Source organism: Poecilia reticulata, chromosome 14 (genome assembly GCF_904066995.2).
Source record: "Poecilia reticulata chromosome 14, P_reticulata-male-v2, whole genome shotgun sequence".
Lineage (NCBI taxonomy): Eukaryota > Metazoa > Chordata > Actinopteri > Cyprinodontiformes > Poeciliidae > Poecilia > Poecilia reticulata.
In genome coordinates this window covers 9,541,879-9,566,463 of record NC_088843.1, presented here as the reverse complement: position 1 = coordinate 9,566,463, position 24,585 = coordinate 9,541,879, and the positions used below count along the sequence as shown (strand labels likewise).

At 40.4% G+C, this 24,585-nt stretch overlaps 4 protein-coding genes across 4 annotated transcripts; 2 read left to right on the top strand and 2 right to left on the bottom strand.

Annotated features, from left to right (window-relative positions):
• Positions 1 to 9: 9 nt before the first annotated feature.
• Positions 10 to 2,241, top strand: LOC145554885 (lipocalin-like). The gene is made up of 6 exons (XM_081615749.1): positions 10 to 176; positions 1,292 to 1,431; positions 1,505 to 1,584; positions 1,655 to 1,768; positions 1,847 to 1,948; positions 2,041 to 2,241. The coding sequence occupies exons 1-6, from the start codon at positions 84 to 86 to the stop codon at positions 2,058 to 2,060; spliced, it is 549 nt and encodes a 182-aa protein (XP_081471875.1). The 5' UTR covers positions 10 to 83; the 3' UTR covers positions 2,061 to 2,241.
• Positions 2,242 to 2,331: 90 nt separating this feature from the next.
• On the bottom strand, positions 2,332 to 4,175 carry LOC145554884 (zinc finger Y-chromosomal protein 1-like). Its single transcript, XM_081615748.1, has 4 exons — positions 4,043 to 4,175; positions 3,802 to 3,930; positions 3,505 to 3,648; positions 2,332 to 2,913 (listed from the first exon to the last, which is right to left on the bottom strand). Exons 1-4 carry the CDS (start codon positions 4,044 to 4,046, stop codon positions 2,444 to 2,446), a joined length of 747 nt encoding a protein of 248 aa, XP_081471874.1. The 5' UTR covers positions 4,047 to 4,175; the 3' UTR covers positions 2,332 to 2,443.
• Positions 4,176 to 12,639: 8,464 nt separating this feature from the next.
• LOC103475417 (lipocalin-like) lies at positions 12,640 to 14,837 on the top strand. The gene is made up of 6 exons (XM_008427009.3): positions 12,640 to 12,804; positions 13,890 to 14,029; positions 14,093 to 14,172; positions 14,243 to 14,356; positions 14,435 to 14,536; positions 14,629 to 14,837. The coding sequence occupies exons 1-6, from the start codon at positions 12,712 to 12,714 to the stop codon at positions 14,646 to 14,648; spliced, it is 549 nt and encodes a 182-aa protein (XP_008425231.2). The 5' UTR covers positions 12,640 to 12,711; the 3' UTR covers positions 14,649 to 14,837.
• LOC103475678 (zinc finger Y-chromosomal protein 1) lies at positions 14,831 to 23,169 on the bottom strand. Its single transcript, XM_081615775.1, has 7 exons — positions 22,798 to 23,169; positions 19,560 to 19,656; positions 19,073 to 19,387; positions 18,475 to 18,624; positions 18,247 to 18,375; positions 17,933 to 18,076; positions 14,831 to 17,409 (listed from the first exon to the last, which is right to left on the bottom strand). The coding sequence occupies exons 2-7, from the start codon at positions 19,624 to 19,626 to the stop codon at positions 16,109 to 16,111; spliced, it is 2,106 nt and encodes a 701-aa protein (XP_081471901.1). The 5' UTR covers positions 19,627 to 19,656; positions 22,798 to 23,169; the 3' UTR covers positions 14,831 to 16,108.
• Positions 23,170 to 24,585: the final 1,416 nt, after the last annotated feature.

The window sequence follows — 24,585 nt, the reverse complement described above, 5'->3', positions numbered from 1 at the left end:
ATAAATAATCACCGGACCGACTTTTCGACACCCCTGCAGAACTTCATACAGGCTCCGGGCAGCATACCTTATCTTCAGTAGCCATGACTCCACTGTTGGTCCTGCTGGGGGCCGCGCTCTGCTCCCTGACGATGTCCACGGAAATCGTCCCTCAGCCAGGATTTGACTTAAAGTTGGTAAGAGACGTTGCAGAATTAACGATGCGTGTTATTGCACGCGGATTTATACTCTCTATATAGAAAATCTGTAAATGTTTTTTCTGCAGTGACCTTCTGGAATTTTGAGGAAATTAAATACTGGGCATATTTAACTTTTTAAATTTAAAATGTATGCTTTTTTAAGTTTTACTTCAGACAATAAAGGAAATTCGGAACTGGTATTCAAACACAAGTGTAAAAAATAAAACAGGCACATTATCAGCGATTGATGCAGTTATCAGTCATCAACAGACTGCTATTTATCATCACATTAATATCATAAAAACTTCTTATGTACGATATAAAATTCAATTTCAATTGAAAAAAATCTGTAAATTTACATCATTCGGAACACTTTCCGATTAGATTCGTAAATTAATTATATTTTTGTGCAGCAATGGACAACCACTAAATTTATATTTTAAAGCCAAACAACTTTAAATATAGTATAGTTATTTAGTTACATGCATTTTATTATTGGCACAAAATAATTATGAATGTTTGACAAATGTACTTAAATGCTTTATAGGTAATATTAAGTCTTTTCCGAGTTTTATGTCATGTTGCTATTCCCTCACCAAAATCATGCATTTTGTTGCTTTGATTCTTTCATGTATGTTTGATAAATCCTTGCAAATATTTTAGGAGCCTAAACACTTGCTCTTACATAGCTCTTACATGTAAATCGCTGAATCCTGGTTTTGTATCCACACCTTCCCCATTTAGCTCCTTCAGACTAGCAGCAGCAATTAGCAAAAACCTGTTGAAACTGCATCTACTGAGCTCATCATACCAACTGCTTGTTTTAAGAACTGTAGTAAATGACATAATAAAGAAGCATTGTTGTGAGGACATGCTGAAGGCGGAATGTCAGAAACAGGAGTTTTTTAAAGAGACAGGGACCCAATTTCAAGGTGTCAAAGTTCTTTCAAGAGATACTTGAATTTTAGACCAGAAAGTATCATAGTAACTTGATTGTGCTATAAAATGGCACTATCCCTTGGAAATGTATAACACCTCCCCTTTAAAAGCAAAAATAACATTTCAAGGTTATGCTGAACTAACGGTTTTTAATATTCTGTTTGCTTCAACAGGCAGAAGGGAAGTGGTACTTGATCGGAATCGCTACCAACAGCAGGGCATACATCAACAAAATAGTTACAATGAAAATGGGCATTGCCACGCTAACATCAACTGCGGAGGGACACATGCGTGTGTCATACGCAGGTCTTAAGTAAGAGGGCAGAGAGAGACAGAGGGAGAGGAACATTGATAATGAATCACAAACAAGTTGTATCTTCTTGCAGCAAAGACGGTTCTTGCTACAGAAGGAGCTACGAGGCCAACAAGACCGACGTGCCTGGGAAGTTTCTATCCATCAGTAAACGTAAGTACAATGCACACACCAAAGTAACACGGTTCTAACAGACACACTGACATTTTATTGCTTTTGTCAGATGGGGGCATTGAGAACTACACAATTGTGGTGGAGATCAAGTATGATAACTTTGCACTGGTTTACAACATCAATAAGAAGAATAAGGGGGACGTCAAATTCGTCAGACTTTATGGTGAAGTTCTCACTAGCAGTGCTACATTTTGTGTTGCCGTATCTTTAGTAGCAAATTAATCTTTTGTGACCTTTCCAGGCCGTGCAGATGAAGTCATTGCCGAAGTGAAGGAGAAATTCAGACGGCTCGCCCATGACATTGGCACTCAGACTGAAAACATCTTTTTCCTTCCTAAAAGTGGTACTTTTTAAATCACTGGATCCTGTTTTTGTATCCATCTGCATTAAAGTGATTCAAACACTAATCAATTTAATCTCTTTTGCTTTCCTCAGCTCCGTGCCCACCTAACTAATCTCCCCCAGTCGTCTTGTCGGTGACTGAAGTGGCGGATCGTTACCTTTGCTATCCACCTATCAAATCTACTGGCTAAAACGTCATCTTCAGTTACTTCGCTTTGCAACGACTCTACTGTTCCATTTTCCTTGGCACCATAATTGAGTTCTACTGGCAAAATAAAAGAAACGGCTAAAATACTTTGCTTTATTATCTATTTTTAACAAATACGCAGACGTACATCCATAACAACACAATTCAGATTTCCTTTTTATCAAGTGTTTACATTTACACACTTTGTACAGATCTGTATACAAAACAATAATTTACGTCCCATAGAAGTCTAGTTACACTTAACTATACAACAAGTTGTAAGTGAAATAAATATAAAAACAGAAATGATCACAGGTGTTGAAAGCCTTTCCCACATTCCACACAGATGTGAGGGAAGCTTTTGCTGTGGACGGCCAACAAGTGTCGATTGAGCAGTCCCTGCTCAGCGGTTTCATAGTCACAAAACTTGCACTTGTGCATCTTAGTGGGTGGAGGAGGTGGCTGGGCTTTGGGCTCCCGGTGGTGGTGCTGCAGCCTGTGGGAGAACAGCGCCCCCTGCTGGTGGAACTCTTTACCGCACATCTCGCACTCGAAAGGGGCTTTGCTGCTCAGTGCGTGCACCTCCATGTGATTGTGGAGGCTGGCTTTCTTGTTGGTGGTGAAGTCACAGTCTGTACATTGGTACTTTTTGCGGGTCAGAACATCCTGGTGGTGATTCTTAGTGTGTCGCTTTAGGAAACCTCTCGACTTGAACTTTTTACCACAGAGCATGCAAGGATAAACTGTCAGCGGCTGGCCATATGGACCAATGATGATGGCTGGGGAAAAAAACAGACAAATGACAACATGGTCAAATACTTGTTTGAGAACAGTCACTTTTTTATTTCATTTTCATAAAATGGTGTTTTTATAAAAATATTGATACTTCTTTCACATTTTCCATATTACTACAACCCTATTCTTTAATATATTTTGAGTTTCGTGACAAACCAAAACATAAATTTACAATCAAATCTGGTGGGCTCCATGCTCCTCATGAAGCTGTTTGCTCATTAATATTCTCTAACAAACCTTTGGGGTTTTTGCAGAACATCTCCATTTATACTGAAGTTCAACTGAACGATTCACTAATTAAGTGACTTTTAAAAGGCAGTTGTACCTTTTTTCCTACACTCCAGAGTAATGCACTAATTTGTGTTGGTCTATGATACAACACCAAATAAAATACTCTGAGGTTTGTATTTATATTGTCGTTGAATGTGAAAAGTTCAAGGGAGATGAATACTTTTGCAGGGCAATGCATACATTTTCTATATACATATTTGAATACGCAAATAGTGATACGCGAAAAAAAAAAAGTATTGCATTTAACTAAGACGCTCCATCAATGTTAATGTTTTCCTCCGTACCTGTCTGGACCTGCCGATGTTCTGATCGTCTCTTATTCTTGTTGCGTTGTCTATTGATTTCATCGACACCGTCTGATTCATCGATGTGCAGCAGTGCACTGGCAGCGCCGTTTCGGTTTTCACAGCCCTCGCTGTCCTCTACACCTGAAGCATCAACAAAACCTCATTTACAGACATGGATAACGTACAATATCCAGTTTTTGCTTTTTTGCCAAACAAAAGATAAGAGTATTGTCCACAAAAACCTGCTAATATTTTACTTCCATGGTTCAAGGTCAGTGGATGCATAAGGCTCACCATGATTTCCTTGATTGTGATGAGAATCCCCGACAGACATGTAAACCATCTTCTCTCTGAGTGTTTGGCCTGTAGACTCTGTTAGTGCGACACTCTCTGCATCTCCATCACTGATGTCAACAGATTCTCCTGTAGAAAGGTATATTGCATTTGCTAGTTTTGTATGATGGAAATAATTTCTTCATGTTTTTTGTTCTAAATATTGCTCAAACAAAAAGCAAACAAAAAAAAAAGTTCCCACCCATGTCGTCCTCTCCTGAATCCGCCTTGAAGATGTACACTTTTATCACCTCTCGTCCTTCTCCACTTCTTGGTCCTCCAAGAAGTGGAGAACCAAGTGCATGTTTTGGAATTTAAATTTGCTGAACAATTGTTCTGCTAAGGCTTGGAAAAGGGAAATGATTTATTATGTACCTCTGCATTAAAACTAAATAAACGCATGTTTCAGAAGCAAAGATATGTAAATTCAATAAAAGTTTATTGACTGTTTATTTGATAATAGCTGTGTAGCATTTACCTTTAGGATGGTTAAATACATTTTAGTTTCACATTGTGTTCGAGTATTTAGCATTTAACACAACGCAGTTCTGATACACAGTGCATATTAGCGTTAGCTGTTCTCAAAACTGGAGAGTAAACATAGAATCGATTAATATTTTCTTTTATTTATGTAGCATTCTGTAAAGTTCTGTCATGTTTTTAATGAAATTCAATTTTATATTACCTTTTAATCTTCATTCCCCCACAGATTCAGAAGGGAAACTGTCAAAAACTGCTAGACGTAGTTTCTGAAACTCACAAATGTGTGTTTCATGATACATCTTCAAAGATGCAAGACTTTGGAGAACGCTGTAGCTCTACGATCCAAAGGAAGTGATGATTCAACCAGCTGCTGGTGTTAACATTTTGTAACATTTTAGATGTTACAAAATGTGCAGCATCCGACTTGTAAACTCTTAACATAATAAATGAAAAATGACTCGGGAGTATTTCAATGCAACATTCAACATCCGCTTCTCTTGTTATTTCTTGACAGAACAGTTTTTTTTTTAAATAAATCTTAAAATAAATAGATTTGAACTCAGTTCAGACCTTCTTGTTCCTTCAACTCCAGCAGCTGTACACCAGAATAGTTTGCCCTCTGCTGCCCCCATCAGGTCACTCTTTTCCTCTACAAAATACCTGTAAAACTTCTCTCATTTAAAGTAAGGTAAGGTAATTTTATTTATATAGTACATTTTCAGCAACAAGGCAATTCAAAGTGCTTTATATGAGTTAAAAGTTAATGCAAACAAAATAAAAAACCAAAAGAAGAAAAAAAGAGGAAAGAAAACTAATCTAATGTTCTAAAGTATGTACAAACCGGATTCCAAAAAAGTTGGGACACTAAACAAATTGTGAGTAAAAACTGAATGCAATGCTGTGGAGGTGCCAACATCTAATATTTTATTCACAATAGAACACAAATCACAGATCAAAAGTTTAAACTGAGAAAATGTATCATTTTAAGGGAAAAATATGTCGTTTCAAAATTTCATGATGTCAACAAATCCCAAAAAAGTTTGGACAAGGCCATTTTTACAACTGCGTGGCATCTCCCCTTCTTCTTACAACACTCAACAGATGTCTGGGGACAGATGAGACCAGTTTCTCAAGTTTAGAAATAGGAATGCTTTTTATGTCTAATACAGGCCTCTAACTGTTCAATCGTCTTGGGCCTCTTTTTGTCGGACCTTCCTCTTTATGATGCGCCAAATGTTCTCTATGGGTGAAAGATCTGGACTGCAGGCTGGCCATTTCAGTACCCGGATCCTTCTTCTATGTAGCCATGATGTTGTGATTGCTGCAGAATGTGGTCTGGCATTATCTTGTTGAAAAATGCAGGGTCTTCCCTGAAAGAAATTACGTCTAGAATGGAGCATATGTTGTTCTAGAACCTGAACATAGTTCTCTGCATTAATGGTCCTTTCCAGACATGCAAGCTGCCCAGGCCACAAGCACTCATGCAACCCCATACATCAATGATGCAGGCTTCTGAACGGAGCGTTGATAACTTGGGTTATCCTTGTCCTCTCTGGTCCGGATGACATGGCGTCCCAGTGTCTCATAAAGAACTTCAAATCGTGACTCATCTGACCACAGAACAGTCATCCATTTTGCTTCACTCCATTTTAAATGACTCCTTGCCCAGTGCAAACGGCTGAGCTTGTGGAGCTTGCTTAGAAATAGCTTCCTCTTTGCACTATGGAGTTTCAGCTGACAGCGGCGGATGGCACAGTAGATTGTGTTCACTGACAATGCTTTAAGTATTCCTGAGCCCATGCTGTTATTTCCTTGACAGTGGCATTCCTGTTTGAGGTGCAGTGACGTTTAAGGGCCCGGAGATCACGAGCATCCAGTAGAGTTTTACGGCCTTGACCTTTACGCACAGCGATTGTTCCAGATCCTCTGAATCTTTTGATGTTATGCACAGTTGATGATGATAACTTAAAAGTCTTTGCTATTTTATGCTGGGTAACACCATTCTGGTATTGCTGCACTATCTTTCTGTGCAACAATGGTGGAATTGCTGATCCTCTTACCATCTTGGCTTCAGAGAGACACCGACACTCTAAGAAGCTCTTTTTATACCCAATCATGTTGTTCATCCATCCATTTTCTTTACACCCTTGTCCCTAGTGGGGTCGGGAGGGTTGCGGGTGCCTATCTCTAGCTAACGTTCCGGGCGAGAGGCCGGGTCACCCTGGACAGGTCGCCAGTCTGTCGCAGGGCAACACAGAGACACACAGGACAAACAACCATGCACACACACTCACACCAAGGGGCAATTTGGAGAGGTCAATTAACCTGACAATGATGTTATTGGACTGTGGGAGGAAACCGGAGTACCTGGAGAAAATCCACACATGCACAGGGAGAACATGCAATCTTCATGCAGAAAGACCGGGGCCAGGAATCGAACCCAGAACCTTCTTGCTGCAAGGCAACAACTCTACCAACTGCGCCACTGTGCAGCCCCAATCATGTTGTCAATTGACCCAATTAGTGGTCTTCCAGATGTTTGCTATATGTTCAATTTCCTTTTTCCAGCCACTTATTGCTACTTGTCCCAACTTTTTTGGGATTTGTAGACACGGAAATTTTGAATCAACATTTTTCCTTTCAAATGTTACATTTACTCAGATTAAACTTTTGATCTGCCATCTATGTTCTATTACGAATAAAATATTGACATTTGCCATCTCCACATCATTGCATTCAGTTTTTATTCACAATTTGTTTAGTGTCCCAACTTTTTTGGACACTAAAGAGCTTATTTATCAGAAATAAGCTCTTAAGCTTATTTCTGATAAAATAAGCTTAAGAGTGACTGATCCAATTCCTTTTCTGGGTTAAAGTGAGTACTCCACAATTCTACGTTTGTTCTAAATCCTTTTCTGGGTTAAAGTACCTTTAGCAGCCCAAGACCCAGGAGCCAAACATGTCAGCTTCCTCTCAGCATTCAACGTCTTCTGTTCTCAGCGATGTCATCTTTGATTTGTAGAGAAAAGATAAGAGTGAACTATTTTGAAACATTTTTCTTTTATTAAGTATGAAAGCAGTGTGAATTCATAAAAGTTGGTCAAAAGTATACATTTGTTAAAAAGTTGAGAGCAACATGTACAAAACTGCCGATGTTCCGTTTCATTTGTTACAATAAACAAACTAATATTTTAATCTGGAGAGACTCAGATGGAGAAAGAAAGCGATTAAGAGTTTAATGACAAAATGAACATAAAAATAGACAAAGTCCTTTGGCGTTCAGGCCCCGGCCTTGGACGTCGAGCTGGACTTTGATAAGCTCGATGAACATTCCTGATGCAGCATAGGAATGTAGACCCCCCGGGGCCTGTACTGGTGGCGACGGTCAGAGGAGGATGAGGCCTGAGAGCCGGGAGCAGAAGGTGTAGATGGGGCGGAGGTGGGTTGATCGCAGCTGGTGAGCAGAGGAGGCCATGGGTGAAGGTCCTTTTGAACTGGAGCCCAAACGATGATTGGCTGGAGCGAGGCTTGAACCGACGCAGATAGGTCCAGGCAGTGGCGCAACTACACATTATTCAGGTGGATGCGAAAACATAGATCGGCTTCATCTACCAGAGGGGATGCTGGTAGATGAAGGCCAGCTGAGGAGCAGTGGGGCGTTAAAGGTGAGGTGCTGGTAGATGAAGGCCAGTGGGGGATGCCAAAGCGTATTATAGTGAGAGGCTGGTAAATGAAGGCCAGCTTCTGGTGACTGGGGCGGTAAAAGGTGAGGTGCTAGTAGAGGAAGCCAGCAGGGGGCGTGAGGTCAGTTACAGAAAGGGGTGAAGGTAGACAAAGTTCTGGCAGGGGGCATGAGTGCTTAGGATATTGAAGGGTGAGACTTGTGACACGATGTGTGTCGTTTTACCATGGTGAAAATTCGCCTGAACTGAGCTGCGCTGGAGCAGAAGGGAGAGAAGTGATGGGCTAGAGGAGAAGGATAGTAGAAACATATACGGAGAATGCAGGAAGAATTGATTTTATTTATTTTTTAATAGAGGTGGTGACAAAACAGAGAAGGTGACAGGAGATGTGAAGAAGAGGTTACCTAGGAACGATCAGTGGGATAGATAGGGGCCAAAAAGGGATGCCGCAAAGCGTTGAATGAGAGGTAGCTGGTGGATGAAAGCCAGGAGGGGCCTCTGTGAGGCGGAAAATGGTGGGATGCTGGTAGATGAAGGCCAGCGGGGGACGTGGGTGTCAAATGGCAGGATGCTGGTAGATGAAGGCCAGCTGGGGACGCCGAAGCGTATGATGGTGAGAGGCTGGTAGATGTAGGCCAGCTGCTGATGACTGGGGCAATAAAGGTGAGGAGCTGGTAGATGAAGGCCAAATAATATTTAGCAGGTGGAAAGGGCCAGCTGTGCATTACTAGGATTATGAGAAAATGAAGAGAAAAGAGGGAATGGGTTAGAAAGAAAGGAGATGACTTCTTGCTACTGGAGACAAGATTCTAGAGTTAAGGTTAGCCTCACGGGGTGACAGAGAATGTGGGCGAGATGAGGTCAATCTGGATGAAACCTGAAAATAAGTAAAGTTTATTTATAAAGCGCTTTTCCCAGACATAATCACAGCGCTATACAAAGGAATTACACAAAACCAACAGAAGAAAACAAAATTGAAAGATAAAACCCTGGGAAAATAAAAACGTTTGTAGTTGCTTTTAAAAGCCTCCACAGTCAGCAAAACGGAGCTGTAAAGGCAAACTGATCCACAGCCTGAAGGCCACCAACTGAAAGGCGGGGTCCCCTTTAGTTTTAACCATGTTCGTGGAACGACCAAAAGATTCTGACTTGGGGAGCGGAGACCACGGGCAGCAGAACATTTAGTTCAAAGCTGACAAAGATAAGCAGGAGCCTGACCATGTAATGCTCTGTATGTCAGGACAAGAATTTATAAGGGGTGAAGGACAAAAAGGGGATGGTTCGTATAACATTTCTGGAAAAGAGCGTGGGTTTTGGATGAGTTGACCAACCACCACCTGTAATTGCGCAGTGCTACTGACACTGAAGGAAGCTGCGAGCACGGAGAGGAGTTATGAGTAATTATGTGGAGAGGATTCTGAGGACGAAATGACGAAGTTATTGGCGTGATGCTAAAGGGATATCCTGAAGACTGAAATCTAAAGGCTGAATGATGATGTATATAGATTCTAGCTTCAAGGTTGCAAGGATGTGGGGGCTTGAAATGATAGACAGGCATAAAGAATAAAAGTTTGAACTCGAATGAGAATGAAAGACTAAAAAAATATAGGGAATAAATTTCATTGCGAGACATGAGATTGAGATTTGAAGTGGGTGACTTTGTCCAATAGCGGGACTGGACTGGATGGAGGCTGAGAGGGACGGCTTATCAGCAAGGATGTTAGAATGACCAGGGCTGAAAACGAGCAGAGATGCCAACATGATTGGTGCCGGTTGATGTCATGACTGCTTATGGAGGAAAGCAACGACATGGGATCGCTTGCAGAAATTTCCCTTCAGGGAACAGGTTATGGCAATGGAACGGATTAGTAAAACACTAGGAACTTGAGCTGCTGAAAAGAAGGTTGTGCTGAAAAGAAGGTTGAAGCTGGAGCAGATACGAAGAGATTATTATTATTTTTTTAAAGACTTGAACTTGTTGAAAAGAGCCATGCAAATGAACTTCATTGGACCTGGCAATGAAATTGGAGGTCCTGTTCCTCCGGATGGGCCGTGCTTCAGAGGGCTGCAAATGCTGATTGACTGTTGCTGATGGGCCCACGAGAATGACTGCTAATGGAAATCGTCCCTGAGGTGAGACTGGAACGAACGCATTCAAGCGTGGAACCTGGATGAGCTAGAAAGTAGGCTGCATCGACCTGGAAGTGACAGGATGGCTTGGGAAATAATAGCATGCAGATTTCGGAGAGAGATGTGACTTAGACAACCCCAGCTACATACGAGTTTAATGCGGGAGGTGTGGAGGGAGGGGGGTGGGGGGGGCATCGACTTATACTGGGGGGCAAAATTAATCTATGAAGCTGAACATAAACATACATATTGAGGCAGGCTACTTGTTAACGAGCTTAGGTCCTGAATTGATCTTTGCTAGTCGTGCCCGCTTCCAACAACATTACTCCACTCAGACGGTTAGTTTGGGGAAAACTGTGCAAAGTTCTTTGGGATTTGCTGCCGTGATTCATGCAGCTCCTGCGAGCTCCTGCTGCTGCTGCACAGGGAAAGCCCTGCACAGGGAAAGCCCAGGGCTAGCGACTCAGGGTTCGAGGCAATTGTAGGCAGCTTGGAAGACAACTAATAAGACAGTTTAACCGTGAAAACTGACTGAGGACACGATATGGGAAGTGGGGAAGCGACATGAAACAGCGATCCGCCCGATGCGTTGTGTATCGGGGGAAAATTCCTAAGTCGAAGCCAGAACTTATATTGAGGCTGAACCACCTACTATTTAAGATTGCTTTTGGTAAGTAGTGAATAGGACACGGAACAAAATTTGATGTGAAGCGATAATTGGGTAATGGCCCTAACAAGCAAGAATTTGGCTTGTTCAACGAGTAGAGAAAGCACTTGGACTGACCCTACCGAGATGTGCCATGGAGGCAATATGACCAGCTACACGATCCGTCGGCAGCCAGTTTACTGCGCATGTCGCCTTGCAACAAGGCGAGAGTCACAATTTATAGGCTAATATAATTTATGACTCGCAGACTCTGCGGATAGCCCGCGCAGGCTTTTTTCCTTCGTTGGCCTGCGTTTAATTCAAATGGGTCATTAAGGCGCATCTCATTCGCTAGCGTCGATTGGTAGCGAAGTTAACGAATATGGAAGCAGGGTGAAGGTCCTTTGGAACTGGAGCCCAAACGATGATTGGCTGGAGCGAGGCTTGGACCGGCGCTGATAGGTCCAGGTTGCAGAGAGGGAGGCGCTGATTGATGAGGCAGGTGCGGCTAGAGTCTTCCAGACTGAACTTTTGTCAAGACTCCATTTGTTACAATAAATGTTGAACTATTATTTGCTACAATAAATGTTGAACTATTATTTGCTACAATAAATGTTGAACTATTGTTTGCTACAATAAATGTTGAACTATTGTTTGCTACAACAAGAACACGGTATGAACAAGTTGTTCTTTTATTGCAAAACTAAATTAAGTCCCCCTTTATGGTAAAATATTCTTTAGCAAGATCTTTCTTTCTATTCATTTTTCAACACCAGGACGCAGTTCTACAAACTTGACAGCAATAAAGTAGTGGACTAGAACTTTGACAGGGAAAATAAACATTGTAGTTCCCCATCTATCCACCTGAGCTCAGCACATGTTGGAGGATCATTAGGAATTCAGTCTGCAGGTGTGTTTGTCTGTGTTTCACAACTGCTGACAGACACATTGGTTTGATTCTATGGCTGCAGAAAGCAATGGAGGGCAGCTGCAGCCTTGTTTACCAAAAACGGTCCTGTTTTTGTCCTGTCAGCTCAGTAAATCAACTTAAAGAAACAAAAACATTTAAGTTCTAACTGAACGTAAGGAGAATTGAACTTGTTCCTTACCTCCCTCTCTCACACAGAGCTGACGGGATTGAGTCCTGGTAGGCTCAACCCTTGTGGTTGTCAATCTGTACCTGCGTTCGCCTGAAGCCTCACATGTTTGTTACAGCTGTTGTATCGGAAAAACGAATGTCCTGTCGCGGGAACGCGCATCGCTCTAAACTCGCAGATTGATGAGAAAACGGACTGAAATATGACCAAATAGCCAACTTTTAAAGATATTCGTAACATTAAAATGTTTCAGAATAACAGGATAATATTTGGGGTAAATAGATATGCAAATATCGGCAAATTAATAATTTGCTTTGCCAAAAAAATTTAACCCCATCCAAACTTGAATAAATAAAAAGCTAAAATTAAATAACGTTTTCTACACAATCACACTTGTTCTATGAGCTGCTGGTATGAGCTTCATAGCAATTGCTATTTTGGAGATAGCCCATGCAGATATTGGCAGGCTAATAATTTGCGTTGCCGGAAAATGCATAAGAAACACGATAATGTTACGAATATCTTCAAAAGCTGCCCCTTCGGTCATATTTCAGTCCATTTTCTCATCAATCTGTGAGAGTTTAGAGCGATGCGCGTCCCCGCGACAGGGCATGGAATTCTCTGTAGGTATGCGTTTCTCGGCATAACACCTGGTCAACTTTGGGTTGGCGTGTGTGGCAAGTGGAAGGGAAAAGATACATCCCCGCCTCCCCTCCCCCGTCTTCTACATCACCTCTTCTCTCTGCTATATAAATAATCACCGGACCGACTTTTCGACACCCCTGCAGAACTTCATACAGGCTCCGGGCGGCATACCTTATCTTCAGTAGCCATGACTCCACTGTTGGTCCTGCTGGGGGCCGCGCTCTGCTCCCTGACGATGTCCACGGAAATCGTCCCTCAGCCAGGATTTGACTTAAAGTTGGTAAGAGACGTTGCAGTGACCTTCTGGAATTTTGAGGAAATTAAATACTGGGCATATTTAACTTTTTAAATTTTGAATATGCTTTTGTATATTAAGTTTTACTTCAGACAATAAAGGAAATTCAGAACTGGTATTCAAACACAAGTGTAAAAAATAAAACAGGCACATTATCAGCGATTGATGCAGTTATCAGTCATCAACAGACTGCTATTTATCATCACATTAATATCATAAAAACTTCTTATGTACGATATAAAATTCAATTTCAATTGAAAAAAATCTGTAAATTTACATCATTCGGAACACTTTCCGATTAGATTCGTAAATTAATTATATTTTTGTGCAGCAATGGACAACCACTAAATTTATATTTTAAAGCCAAACAACTTTAAATACAGCATAGTTATTTAGTTACATGCATTTTATTATTGGCACAAAATAATTATGAATGTTTGACAAATGTACTTAAATGCTTTATAGGTAATATTAATACTTTTAAAGGGGAGTATTATGTAAAATAGTCTTTTCCGAGTTTTATGTCATGTTGCTATTCCCTCACCAAAATCATGCATTTTGTTGCTTTGATTCTTTCATGTATGTTTGATAAATCCTTACAAATATTTTAGGAGCCTAAACACTTGCTCTTACATAGCTCTTACATGTAAATCGCTGAATCCTGGTTTTGTATCCACACCTTCCCCATTTAGCTCCTTCAGACTGGCAGCAGCAATTAGCAAAAACCTGTTGAAACTGCATCTACTGAGCTCATCATACCAACTGCTTGTTTTAAGAACTGTAGTAAATGACATAATAAAGAAGCATTGTTGTGAGGACATGCTGAAGGCGGAATGTCAGAAACAGGAGTTTCTTAAAGAGACAGGGACCCAATTTCAAGGTGTCAAAGTTCTTTCAAGAGATACTTGATACAGACAGCATTTTAGACCAGAAGGTATCATAGTAACTTGATTGTGCTATAAAATGGCACTATCCCTTGGAAATGTATAACACCTCCCCTTTAAAAGCAAAAATAACATTTCAAGGTTATGCTGAACTAACGGTTTTTAATGTTCTGTTTGCTTCAACAGGCAGAAGGGAAGTGGTACTTGATCGGAATCGCTACCAACAGCAGGGCATACATCAACAAAAGAGATACAATGAAAATGGGCATTGCCACGATAACATCAACTGCGGAGGGACACATGCGTCTGTCGTACGCCAGTCTTAAGTAAGAGGAGAGAGAGAAAGGCACATTGAAAATGAATCACTAACAAGTTGTATCTTCTTGCAGTGAAGACGGTACTTGCTTGAGAAAGAGATACCAGGCCAACAAGACCGACGTGCCTGGGAAGTTTCTATCCATCGGTAAACGTAAGTACAATGCACACACCAAAGTAACACGGTTCTAACAGACACACTGACATTTTATTGCTTTTGTCAGATGGGGGCATTGAGAACTACACAATTATGGTGGAGATCAAGTATGATAACTTTGCACTGGTTTACAACATCAAGAAGAAGAGTAAGGGGGACGTCAAATTCGTCAGACTTTATGGTGAAGTTCTCACTAGCAGTGCTACATTTTGTGTTGCCGTATCTTTAGTAGCAAATTAATCTTTTGTGACCTTTCCAGGCCGTGCAGATGAAGTCATTGCCGAAGTGAAGGAGAAATTCAGTCGGCTCGCCCATGACATTGGCACTCAGACTGAAAACATCTTTTTCCTTCCTAAAAGTGGTACTTTTTAAATCACTGGATCCTGTTTTTGTATCCATCTGCATTAAAGTGATGCAAACACTAATCAATTTAATCTCTTTTGCTTTCCTCAGCTCCGTGCCCACCTGCCTAATCTCCCCCAGTCGTCTTGTCGGTGACTGAAGTGGCGGATCGTTACCTTTGCTGTGGAAATATCCACCTATCAAAGCTACTGGCTAAAACGTCATCTTCAGTTACTTCACTTTGCAACGACTCTACTGTTCCATTTTCCTTGGCACCATAATTGAGTTCTACTGGCAAAATAAAAGAAACGGCTAAAATACTTTGCTTTATTATCTTTTTTTAACAAATACGCAGACGTACATCCATAACAACACAATTCGGATTTCCTTTTTATCAAGTGTTTACATCTACACGCTTTGTACAGATCTGTATACAAAACAATAATTTACGTCCCATAGAAGTCTAGTTACACTTAACTATACAACAAGTTGTAAGTGAAATAAATATAAAAACAGAAATGATCACAGGTGTTAAAGGATGTAAAAAGCCATAATACGCATACACCACCAGCACCTGGCATCTGAATGTTGCATCTAGAAAGATATACATTTTCCCTTTTCTACTGGCAAAAGTACATCTGTGAAAACACAATTCAGTCCATAGATCCAGATTTGCAGCACCACATATACTGTATGATTCCCAACATACATTTCACTCAAATCAACTTTGAAATTCATTGGGTTTCTCTCCCTTCTTTGAATTAAAAGATTGAAACACTGAAATTTTGGGCTTAGTCTCCGCTTGATCCGGGCAACTGAGCACATTTACAGACAAGAAACAGAAATATTGGACATAAAGTAAAGCATTGATTGCACAGCGATTCATGTGCATGTGTCGACGTTAAATCACAACCATAGCGCGTCCACTTCTTTTACAGGTAAATTGAATGATTGTGGTGGACACAGAATGATTTTTGATACCGTTCCGTTTTCGTTACCACAACAAAACCATTATGTTACATATTGGTGGGATCAAAGCACCAGGAAGCACAACATAGGGGGACTTTTTATGGCCTTCTTTCTCCCTTTCATTCACACGCACACAAACGAACTGAATTTCACAAGTGCTACTTAGAACATGTGGCTAATCCATACCTCTGTTGGGTTAAAAGTATATTTTAAAAGAATGATGCAAACATTTTTGAAAATTACACTTTGATTAAGACAAATAATTAGGACCGATTTTGACCGAGAACTGATTGCTACCTGCCAAATCCAAAAACGTGTATCTACAAAAAGACAAACTGCCATGCACACAGTCACCAGCAGGGGACATGCAGTTAAAAAGTGCAAGTCTATGAAGAAGGGGAAGAGGAGGGTGCTAACTTTGTAAGAGACTTAATGGTATGTACATGAGTATACGTCTGCGAAGAAACATAAGGCTGAGGATTAGAAAGAGCAAAAACAACAGATTGGACAAAAGTAGAGCGAACACACCACACAGTTTCTGTGAGTGTGCAAGGACTCAGGTGTGTGATGGGCGTTTCTGATGTTGGTCTTTGTTCTGGCACAGTATTTGGCTCAGTCAGAGTCACTCTGCTTTCACTACGTCCTTGTGGTGACGCATGATATGCTGGTTCTTCTCCGAGGGCCGTCGGAACCCTTTGGAACAGATCTCGCAGCGGTGCGGGTAGTCCTTTGTGTGAATGGAGATCACGTGCCGCTTAAACCCCGAAGCGTCCCCGGTGCTGTAGTCGCAGTACTGGCACTGGTAAATTCTTTTCTCTTTCTGTCCTTTGCCGATAACAACAGTCACACTGCTGGCTAAGCTGGCCGCACTGACCCTGGCTGGTGGGCCGGACCCACCCGAGCCACTCGGTGCAGACTTTTTAGGCGCCGCAACGGGAGTGTGCGTCTCTGTCCTTTTCGCCTCACTTTTTTCAGGTGAGGCCTGCTGCTCTTTTGTGTGGACAGACAAAATGTGGCGGCTGAGGATGAAGGGGTCGGCAATTTTGAAGTTGCAGTGCCGGCACTGGTGGAGTTTCTTAGTGCGGTGAGACACAGAGTGCTTCTTGAGCTCAGATGGCCGGTGGAAGCCCTTTCCGCACACCGCACATTTGTGTGGATAGTCCTTGGTGTGAACAGATATGATATGGCGTTTCAGGTCACTGGAGTTTGAGCTTTTGTGATCACAGTGGGCACAATGGTGGGTCTTATTCTCCTCGTGAGTCAGTCCGTGTTGCATCAGCTCCTCCTCCTCTGCGAAGGTCTGGAAACAGCGTTCGCACTTGTACGGCATCTCTTTGCTATGCTTAGTCTTGATGTGCGTTTTGAGATTGGAGGAATCGGCTGACTTGTAGTCGCAGTACATACAGGAATAAGGCTTCTCGCCGGTGTGCGTGCGCATGTGTTTCTTCAACTCCGACGGGTGCCGAAAGCCTTTCCCACATTCCACACAGATGTGAGGGAAGCTTTTGCTGTGGACGGCCAACAAGTGTCGATTGAGCAGTCCCTGCTCAGCGGTTTCATAGTCACAAAACTTGCACTTGTGCATCTTAGTGGGTGGAGGAGGTGGCTGGGCTTTGGGCTCCCGGTGGTGGTGCTGCAGCCTGTGGGAGAACAGCGCCCCCTGCTGGTGGAACTCTTTACCGCACATCTCGCACTCGAAAGGGGCTTTGCTGCTCAGTGCGTGCACCTCCATGTGATTGTGGAGGCTGGCTTTCTTGTTGGTGGTGAAGTCACAGTCTGTACATTGGTACTTTTTGCGGGTCAGAACATCCTGGTGGTGATTCTTAGTGTGTCGCTTTAGGAAACCTCTCGACTTGAACTTTTTACCACAGAGCATGCAAGGATAAACTGTCAGCGGCTGGCCGTATGGACCAATGATGATGGCTGGGGAAAAAAAACAGACAAATGACAACATGGTCAAATACTTGTTTGAGAACAGTCACTTTTTTATTTCATTTTCATAAAATGGTGTTTTTATAAAAATATTCATACTCCTTTCACATTTTCCATATTACAACCATATTCTTTAATATATTTAGAGTTTCGTGACAAACCAAAACATAAATTTACAATCAAACCTATCTGGTCAAACCTATCAAATACACATATTTGAATAAACAGTTTATTTTCAAAGTCTGATAAGCGACTAAAAAAAAAAAATGCATTTAACTAAGACGCTCCATCAATGTTAAAAGTCAATTGTAGATTAATAAAATCATATCCCTAAAAATTAAAATAGAACTATAAAATAGCAAAATAAGTTCAAGACCTGAATGATTAAAATAAAAAAATCTTTCTTTAAAATGTAGCCAGTTTCATCTTTTCCATGAGTGAAAAAACTGGCTATCCCAGTTAATGTTAATTTTCAATGTTAATGAAAATTAACATTCGGTTTTTTCCTCCGTACCTGTCTGGACCTGCCGATGTTCTGATCGTCTCTTATTCTTGTTGCGTTGTCTATTGATTTCATCGACACCGTCTGATTCATCGATGTGCAGCAGTGCACTGGCAGCGCCGTTTCGGTTTTCACAGCCCTCGCTGTCCTCTACACCTGAAGGATCAACAAAACCTCATTTACACAAAGTCAATATTGTGAGACATGGATAACGTACAATATCCAGTTTTTGTTTTTTTGCCAAACAAAAGATAAGAGTATTGTCCACAAAAACCTGCTAATATTTTACTTCCATGGTTCAAGGTCAGTGGATGCATAAGGCTCACCATGATTTCCTTGATTGTGATGAGAATCCCCGACAGACATGTAAACCATCTTCTCTCTGAGTGTTTGGCCTGTAGACTCTGTTAGTGCGACACTCTCTGCATCTCCATCACTGATGTCAACAGATTCTCCTGCAGAAAGGTATATTGCATTTGCTAGTTTTGTATGATGGAAATAACTGTTTTTTTTGTTCCAAATATTGCTCAGACAGAAAAAAAACAAGTTCCTACCCATGTCGTCCTCTCCTGAATCCGCCTTGAAGATGTACACTTTTATCACCTCTTGTCCATCTTCGTCCTTCTCCACTTCTTGGTCCTCCACGGCCCCTTCCACAGTTACCTCAGTTCCATCCTCAGAGACCATTTTTCCAGCTTCGTCCACTAGGTACATAGATACATAAAACATTAATGTAGTATAGATATTACATGTTACACCAAAAAACCCACCAGCGATTAGAATCAGACAACTTTCCACTGACAATATGCAAGAAGAGGGTCAAATACTGAAACAGGTATTTTCTTTGTGTTTCAGAAATGAAAATGTTTTTCAGCCTTCAACAAAACACCAAGCTCTTGTTTCGAGTTTAAAAAAAAAAAACAGATAAAGGTTGGGAAAACATGCTTTAATGTGTAAATGGGATTAAGTTTGTAATTTCTTGATATCTTGTAAATTAAAACAGTTCAAGGAACCTTGAACTGATTTTTATGGTCATTATTAAAGTTTAATTTATGAATCAATGAATAAATAAATAACTTAAGTGGGGATTGATCAAATCTCAAAACAAAAATCAGAATCTCTAATAAAGGCAAAGCAGAGCAGCAAACTTACAGGATATCATCAGATAATCTCCACAGCCATCTTGGTCGTCATCCTGCTGCTCTGGGTCCAGCCCATCTTCCGGGATGTCTCCCATGGCAACGCCTTCCTCTTCGCCCTCTAGAGCCATCACACAGGTTTCTACAGCAACATCTTCATCTTCATCTCCATGCACATACTCAGAAACTACGTCTTCGACTGCATCCTGGATGACAAGCTCTTCTGGGGCAAATCTGTGAACTGCCATATCTTCACCCTCACCTTCTGATACCAAGACAGTCTCTTGAAGCTCCACAACAAACTCCTGCCCACCGGCACCACCGTCATCTGCAAGAAGATAATCATTTAACAGGATAACACCAAAGACTCCACCTTCTTATACAAGTTTGAGGCTACAAGTCAAAATGGATATGTACATCCTCCAAATAGAAACAACATTCCTAAAGTACTTTTAGTCAGATATATATATATAAAAAAACAAATAAACATGTCTAATTACCCGATCCGTGTATTATTATTTTAGGCTCTTCAGCATGTATTGCAAGCCTTGTGACATCCTCATCCATTGTCCTCGTCCTGCATTTGTTACTGAGGAGCTGAAAGCAGAACATGCAGTAGTTAAAATGCAGCTCGAAAAATATGTGCAGAAGAGCAATTCATGTGCAAAAAACCCCAACAAAAAGTCAACAAATAATTATCACACTGTATTAGGAGTGCCTTAAGAAAATCTATATGCCCTAAAGTCTTTTTGCATCTCAGTGGCATTGTAAATGAGTCACCCAAATGATCAAAATATACGAGTAAAACCCATCGTAAAACCAAAAGTTTTCATTATATTAAGTTTAGAATGATGTGTTACAGTTAAAAAGTAAAGAAATTGAACAGGAAAAAAACTTTGTGCATGCATCCAAGGTCAACTGAACCCATTTGACAGATTTTAATGTGACTAGTGTGTGTGAACTTCTGTATCAAGTATTTTTTTCTCCATGCACAACAGGAAAGGAAAACTTTACATACTTGACGAGGTAAAATGTAAAGCAGAATCCTCATCCTACATCTGCATAACCATCAATAATTGGTTTGATTTATTTTGCAAACAATAAATATAATCAGGTTTGTTGTCGATTAAGATACTGATAACTATAACATATTGGCAATCTAATATTTTATGAGACATTATGACTTTTTGTGCAATTCCTGCAGTAGATTCAGCCTAGGTGTTTTTTTTTTTCTTCTTCCCACAGACGTGGAAACAGATTCCTCATGTTTACCATCTATCCTCCTTCCTTCCTCTATTCTGTGCTAATCTCTCCATCGTTTTTAACTTTTTACCCCGGCTCGCTTCCCTTTTTTCTCTAAGCTGTAATGCTCCACTGCAGGACAGGACATGTTTTAAGAGAGATTTATTAATTCAATTTACAGAAATAATCAGATCATTGTTTACCACTGTTGGGGGTTTGGCCAGAGCTCTTTTCACACAAACCCCCTGGAGCTCATATGATGAAGCAAGATTAGTATCTCACTAAAGCTCCCTGAGGTTCAGTGACGGTCAGCATTCGAATGCTGTTTCACTCCAAAATATTTATTTCAGCAAATGTAAATGGAAACCTAACTTACTCTACCAGATACTAGGAGATTATTCATTTACTACACAAGTTATGTTTTAACACAAGACCCTAATGTAAAAATACCACAATACAACCAACTGGCCATCATGAAAATAAAATATCAAAACCCAGTGGGACGAAGACATGTTCTTTTTTATTTTAGCTGAAACATGTTTGAGAACTTAATACAATCCAGTTTACAACACAAACTGTTCAATTAGCCGTCCTGTTAATAGGGTATTAGAAACAAAAGATCATTCATTTTTTATCAGTTATTATCAGTTTATATAATAAGCTTTTATTGCCATTTTAAATCAACAGGGTGTTCACATAAAAATACTGGTACATGTTTATATTTGTATCTAACCTATGAAATGCTGCAAAAACTAAAACCATGGGCAAATTAAAACACTGACATTTTAAACATTCTCAACAGATTAAATGCTTAGCATGATTAAAAACCACATTGGTTCAGGAGCATCTGAGAAAAATCACTATAGATGAATGGTAGCAGGGCAACCTGTGTCTGCATGATTTTGGTCTGGACAACTATAGCAAAATTAGGCATCAAAGACAGAGACGCCACCTAGACCTAAAACTAAATTATTGGATTGCAGCCTACAAATGCTGAGCATTCAATATAATAAGCCAATCAAATCTTGCACCTGATAAGTCCTTTGTGATTTTAATATGTCAAGCATTTACCATTCATCTGTCACCTATGTGTTTACAATGTAAAAAGAAACAAAAAATAATATTCCACTGCTTTCCTGAGTTGATTTTTTTTTTTTTTTTTTTTTTTTTTTTTTTATAAAAAAAGAGTAACTAAGACTTTGGCATTGTTGGCATGCAATAGGGCAATGTCGAATAAAACAACATCAATGCATAAGTAATTAAGACTTGTCAAAAATATTTTGACATTAAAATATATATTATAAAGGTTTCCATATAGATTAGTAAATTGAAACAATGTGTGAAATTTCCTTACAAATCAGTTTTTGAACATATAACACAATTAGAAGAGTGGGTTTAATAAGACAGACACCACGTTTCAGTTGCAAAGGTAAGCTAGTAAATGAAACAATAATCTTCACTCTATTTCCCAAAGTAAATTTCACCAAGATGACACTCAAAGCCTGAAGTGTAATGTTTAACACTGGGAAGAAGGTGAGATCACATGGGATAGAAATCTGCTCAAAGAAGGAAGACGCAGAGATGTAAACAAAAAACAAAAAACGGTGTAATTGAGGTGCCAATTTTTACTGAATGTACCATCCCCCACCTCTAGGTGGGCAAAAAAGGTGACAACGATGCGTGGAGAGCAACACAACAGGGCATCACTCCGCTTTAAAAGATGTCAACACTATGCATTTAAACTCACACGAGTGGTTGGATTAACTTTGTTAGTTTCGTGCACGAGTCTAAACCAAACACTTAGTAGCCCTTTGAGATAAATAAATGCACCGTGCCCAACTGACCAATGGAACAACATTAACACTGATTTTAAATGCAAAGTCCGACTGCCACAGAGAAAACTGATTTAGAAATAGCTGACAGCGTCAACATACATGTGCAATGGCAGAACAAAAAACCCTGAAGAAAATCGGGTTGAGCTCATTGTTCACGGGTATATATATCTGCAGAGGTTTGCAGCTAGCAAGTGAGGTGCTAAACACACCTTTTCTACAACCACTGTTCAACACACAAGCGTCCGCCATTTTTGTTAGCCTTGTGTCTGAGGAATGCTAACTTGAACGTGAATAAAATTACTTACTAACGAAAAGGTTGTGTTAAATATACTTAAATTTAAGTAAATTTTACTCCACAGTTGTAGAACTCTTCATCTATCAAAGACAAAAACGAAAAATGGCGAGTGCAGATACTGAACTTTCGGTGAGCTGGATGGCTAACTAGCTAGCTGGCTAACAACATAGGCCTGCTTTACCGATCACGGCCTCAATTAGGCCCGGGCCCCGGGAAGAAGAGGCCCAGCCCTGAGCGGCCTCGCGTTTACATTAAATAATTTAATTAAAATATAAAATGCAAACAAACTCAAACAACCACAAACGCACAAAGACGAAGACATCGCTCAGGTAAGAGGCGATCCGGGAGCAAAAGAAAGCCGCATACCAGATTTATGCTGCAGGGATGGCCTCTGTCCGCTCCACGGCTTCCCAGGCCGCCTGGTTCCCCCAGACTCGGGCAGGATTCAGTCGGGAATTTTGTGTGATTTGGGCGGGCCGCGAACGAGCAGAGAAGGAGGGGTGAGGGGGTAGTTTCTGGAACACCGCTGAAAAACGAAGCAGGACGTCTGAAGCCAGACAGTGTCCTGCTACAGCCCCCCGCTTCTCCAGCTCCGAGGCCGCCGTCAGCACGACACGTCACAGCCCGAGAGCGGCAGGAAAATGCGGAAGAGTTGAGGTGGAAATCACCCGAAAGCTACCAAAAAGGCCATGATGTGAAGACCTGTCTGCTGGATTGTGACAAAGCTTTGCGTGGTGTTTCTTTAGTATAAAACCAAAAGTGACTGTAACTTGACTAGAACCATTCTACTTTCACCAAACATCAGTGGGGCAAACAAGGCACCTAATTTACATTTTAGTTTTCATTTTTTTTAAGACAAAAATATACTTTTAAACTACAACTGACAGCTTTTAAATAGAAGCACCTATCTCTCACAATATCTTCTTGGGGTACTCACACACCTTGAACTTTTTCAAAAACATGTTTTATGGGAAGTAACAGAACGAAACCAAAGAGCATAGAAAGGTGAAGGCAAGTGGTTTTATTTTTCTCCTCAAAAAGTGAAAGTATAGCGTATATCTGTATACAATCCCCTGAATGTTGTTCAGAACCAACTGTCGTTGCTGCAAACATTTTGGGGTATGTCCCTACAAGCTTTGTATGTCCAGAGGCAAAAAGGCCTGCTTATTGTTCCTTTTCAAGTCTGGTCACAAATTTTCATTTGGATCTAGGTCTAGACTTTGACTGGGCCATTGTAATATAGACATATGCTTTGAGATGGTTGTTCTTAAAACTTATTTTAAAAAGTACCAATTCAGTAAATACCAAGCTTTCTTTGATCTACAATAATGAGAAACATTTTGAAACAGTATTGCAACATTTTATAGTTTTGACATGCATCCCTTTGGCCGAGTCAATCTATATAGGTATGTGCTCTTTTTCATTTGCCTCAGTTGATTTAAGCTCCATCTGTCTCTGTTACAGTGGCGGAGAAAGTACTCAAAAAAAATTACTTAAGTAAAAGTACAAATACACAGACAAAAAATGTACTCAACTAAAAGTAAAACTACCACATTAACATTTGTACTTAAGTAAAAAAAAAGTACTGGCTTTTAAAAATACTTAAGCATTAAAAGTAGAAGTACTTGCTGAATGGATTACCTAATCGCTAATATCATTAAGTGTACCGATTGTATTTAATTTTAATACATTAGAAATGTGCCATTTTAATGAACAATGCCACAGATAAAGCATGTTTTCATTGTGTTTACTCTGCAACATAGTTTAGACTTAGATATGTGATTCTATGCATCATAATTTCAGGGATGGAAACATCTTGTCTCCTGTCCAAACATAACATGAACTTCACTTTTTTTTTGCCACTAGTGGCATTTATTTAAAAAAAAAATACAAAAGAAAGGGGATGGAAAGAAGGTGGGTGGGAGAGGACAGGCAACCAAGGAGCAAGTAGCAGAGTTGTAGTTAAGACCACCTACCCAAGACCAAGTCAAGACCAGCACCGCTACGTGACACAAATAAAGTACTTTTACCTATCAAAATTGCTTCTCAAATTGATCTGAAAGATCCACATTCTCATAAAAAAAACTAGATATTAAATACTTAGAGCTGAAATGAATTTAATCAGTAAAGATCCGTCCAGAAGAATCGGATCGT

What these genes read in the sequence shown, in the direction of transcription:
- LOC145554885 (XM_081615749.1), top strand. Translation starts at nt 84, where the DNA reads ATGACTCCACTGTTGGTCCTGCTGGGGGCCGCGCTCTGCTCCCTGACG. An exon ending in CAGGATTTGACTTAAAGTTG is followed by an intron (nt 177 to 1,291) that starts GTAAGAGACGTT and finishes TTGCTTCAACAG; the next exon opens with GCAGAAGGGAAGTGGTACTT. An exon ending in GTGTCATACGCAGGTCTTAA is followed by an intron (nt 1,432 to 1,504) that starts GTAAGAGGGCAG and finishes ATCTTCTTGCAG; the next exon opens with CAAAGACGGTTCTTGCTACA.
- LOC145554884 (XM_081615748.1), bottom strand. An exon ending in TCACAATCAAGGAAATCATG is followed by an intron (nt 3,649 to 3,801) that starts GTGAGCCTTATG and finishes TTGATGCTTCAG; the next exon opens with GTGTAGAGGACAGCGAGGGC. An exon ending in ACATCGGCAGGTCCAGACAG is followed by an intron (nt 2,914 to 3,504) that starts GTACGGAGGAAA and finishes TTTTTTCCCCAG; the next exon opens with CCATCATCATTGGTCCATAT.
- LOC103475417 (XM_008427009.3), top strand. Translation starts at nt 12,712, where the DNA reads ATGACTCCACTGTTGGTCCTGCTGGGGGCCGCGCTCTGCTCCCTGACG. An exon ending in CAAATTCGTCAGACTTTATG is followed by an intron (nt 14,357 to 14,434) that starts GTGAAGTTCTCA and finishes TGACCTTTCCAG; the next exon opens with GCCGTGCAGATGAAGTCATT. An exon ending in CTTTTTCCTTCCTAAAAGTG is followed by an intron (nt 14,537 to 14,628) that starts GTACTTTTTAAA and finishes TGCTTTCCTCAG; the next exon opens with CTCCGTGCCCACCTGCCTAA.
- LOC103475678 (XM_081615775.1), bottom strand. Translation starts at nt 19,626, where the DNA reads ATGGATGAGGATGTCACAAGGCTTGCAATACATGCTGAAGAGCCTAAA. An exon ending in TCACAATCAAGGAAATCATG is followed by an intron (nt 18,077 to 18,246) that starts GTGAGCCTTATG and finishes TTGATCCTTCAG; the next exon opens with GTGTAGAGGACAGCGAGGGC. An exon ending in ACATCGGCAGGTCCAGACAG is followed by an intron (nt 17,410 to 17,932) that starts GTACGGAGGAAA and finishes TTTTTTCCCCAG; the next exon opens with CCATCATCATTGGTCCATAC.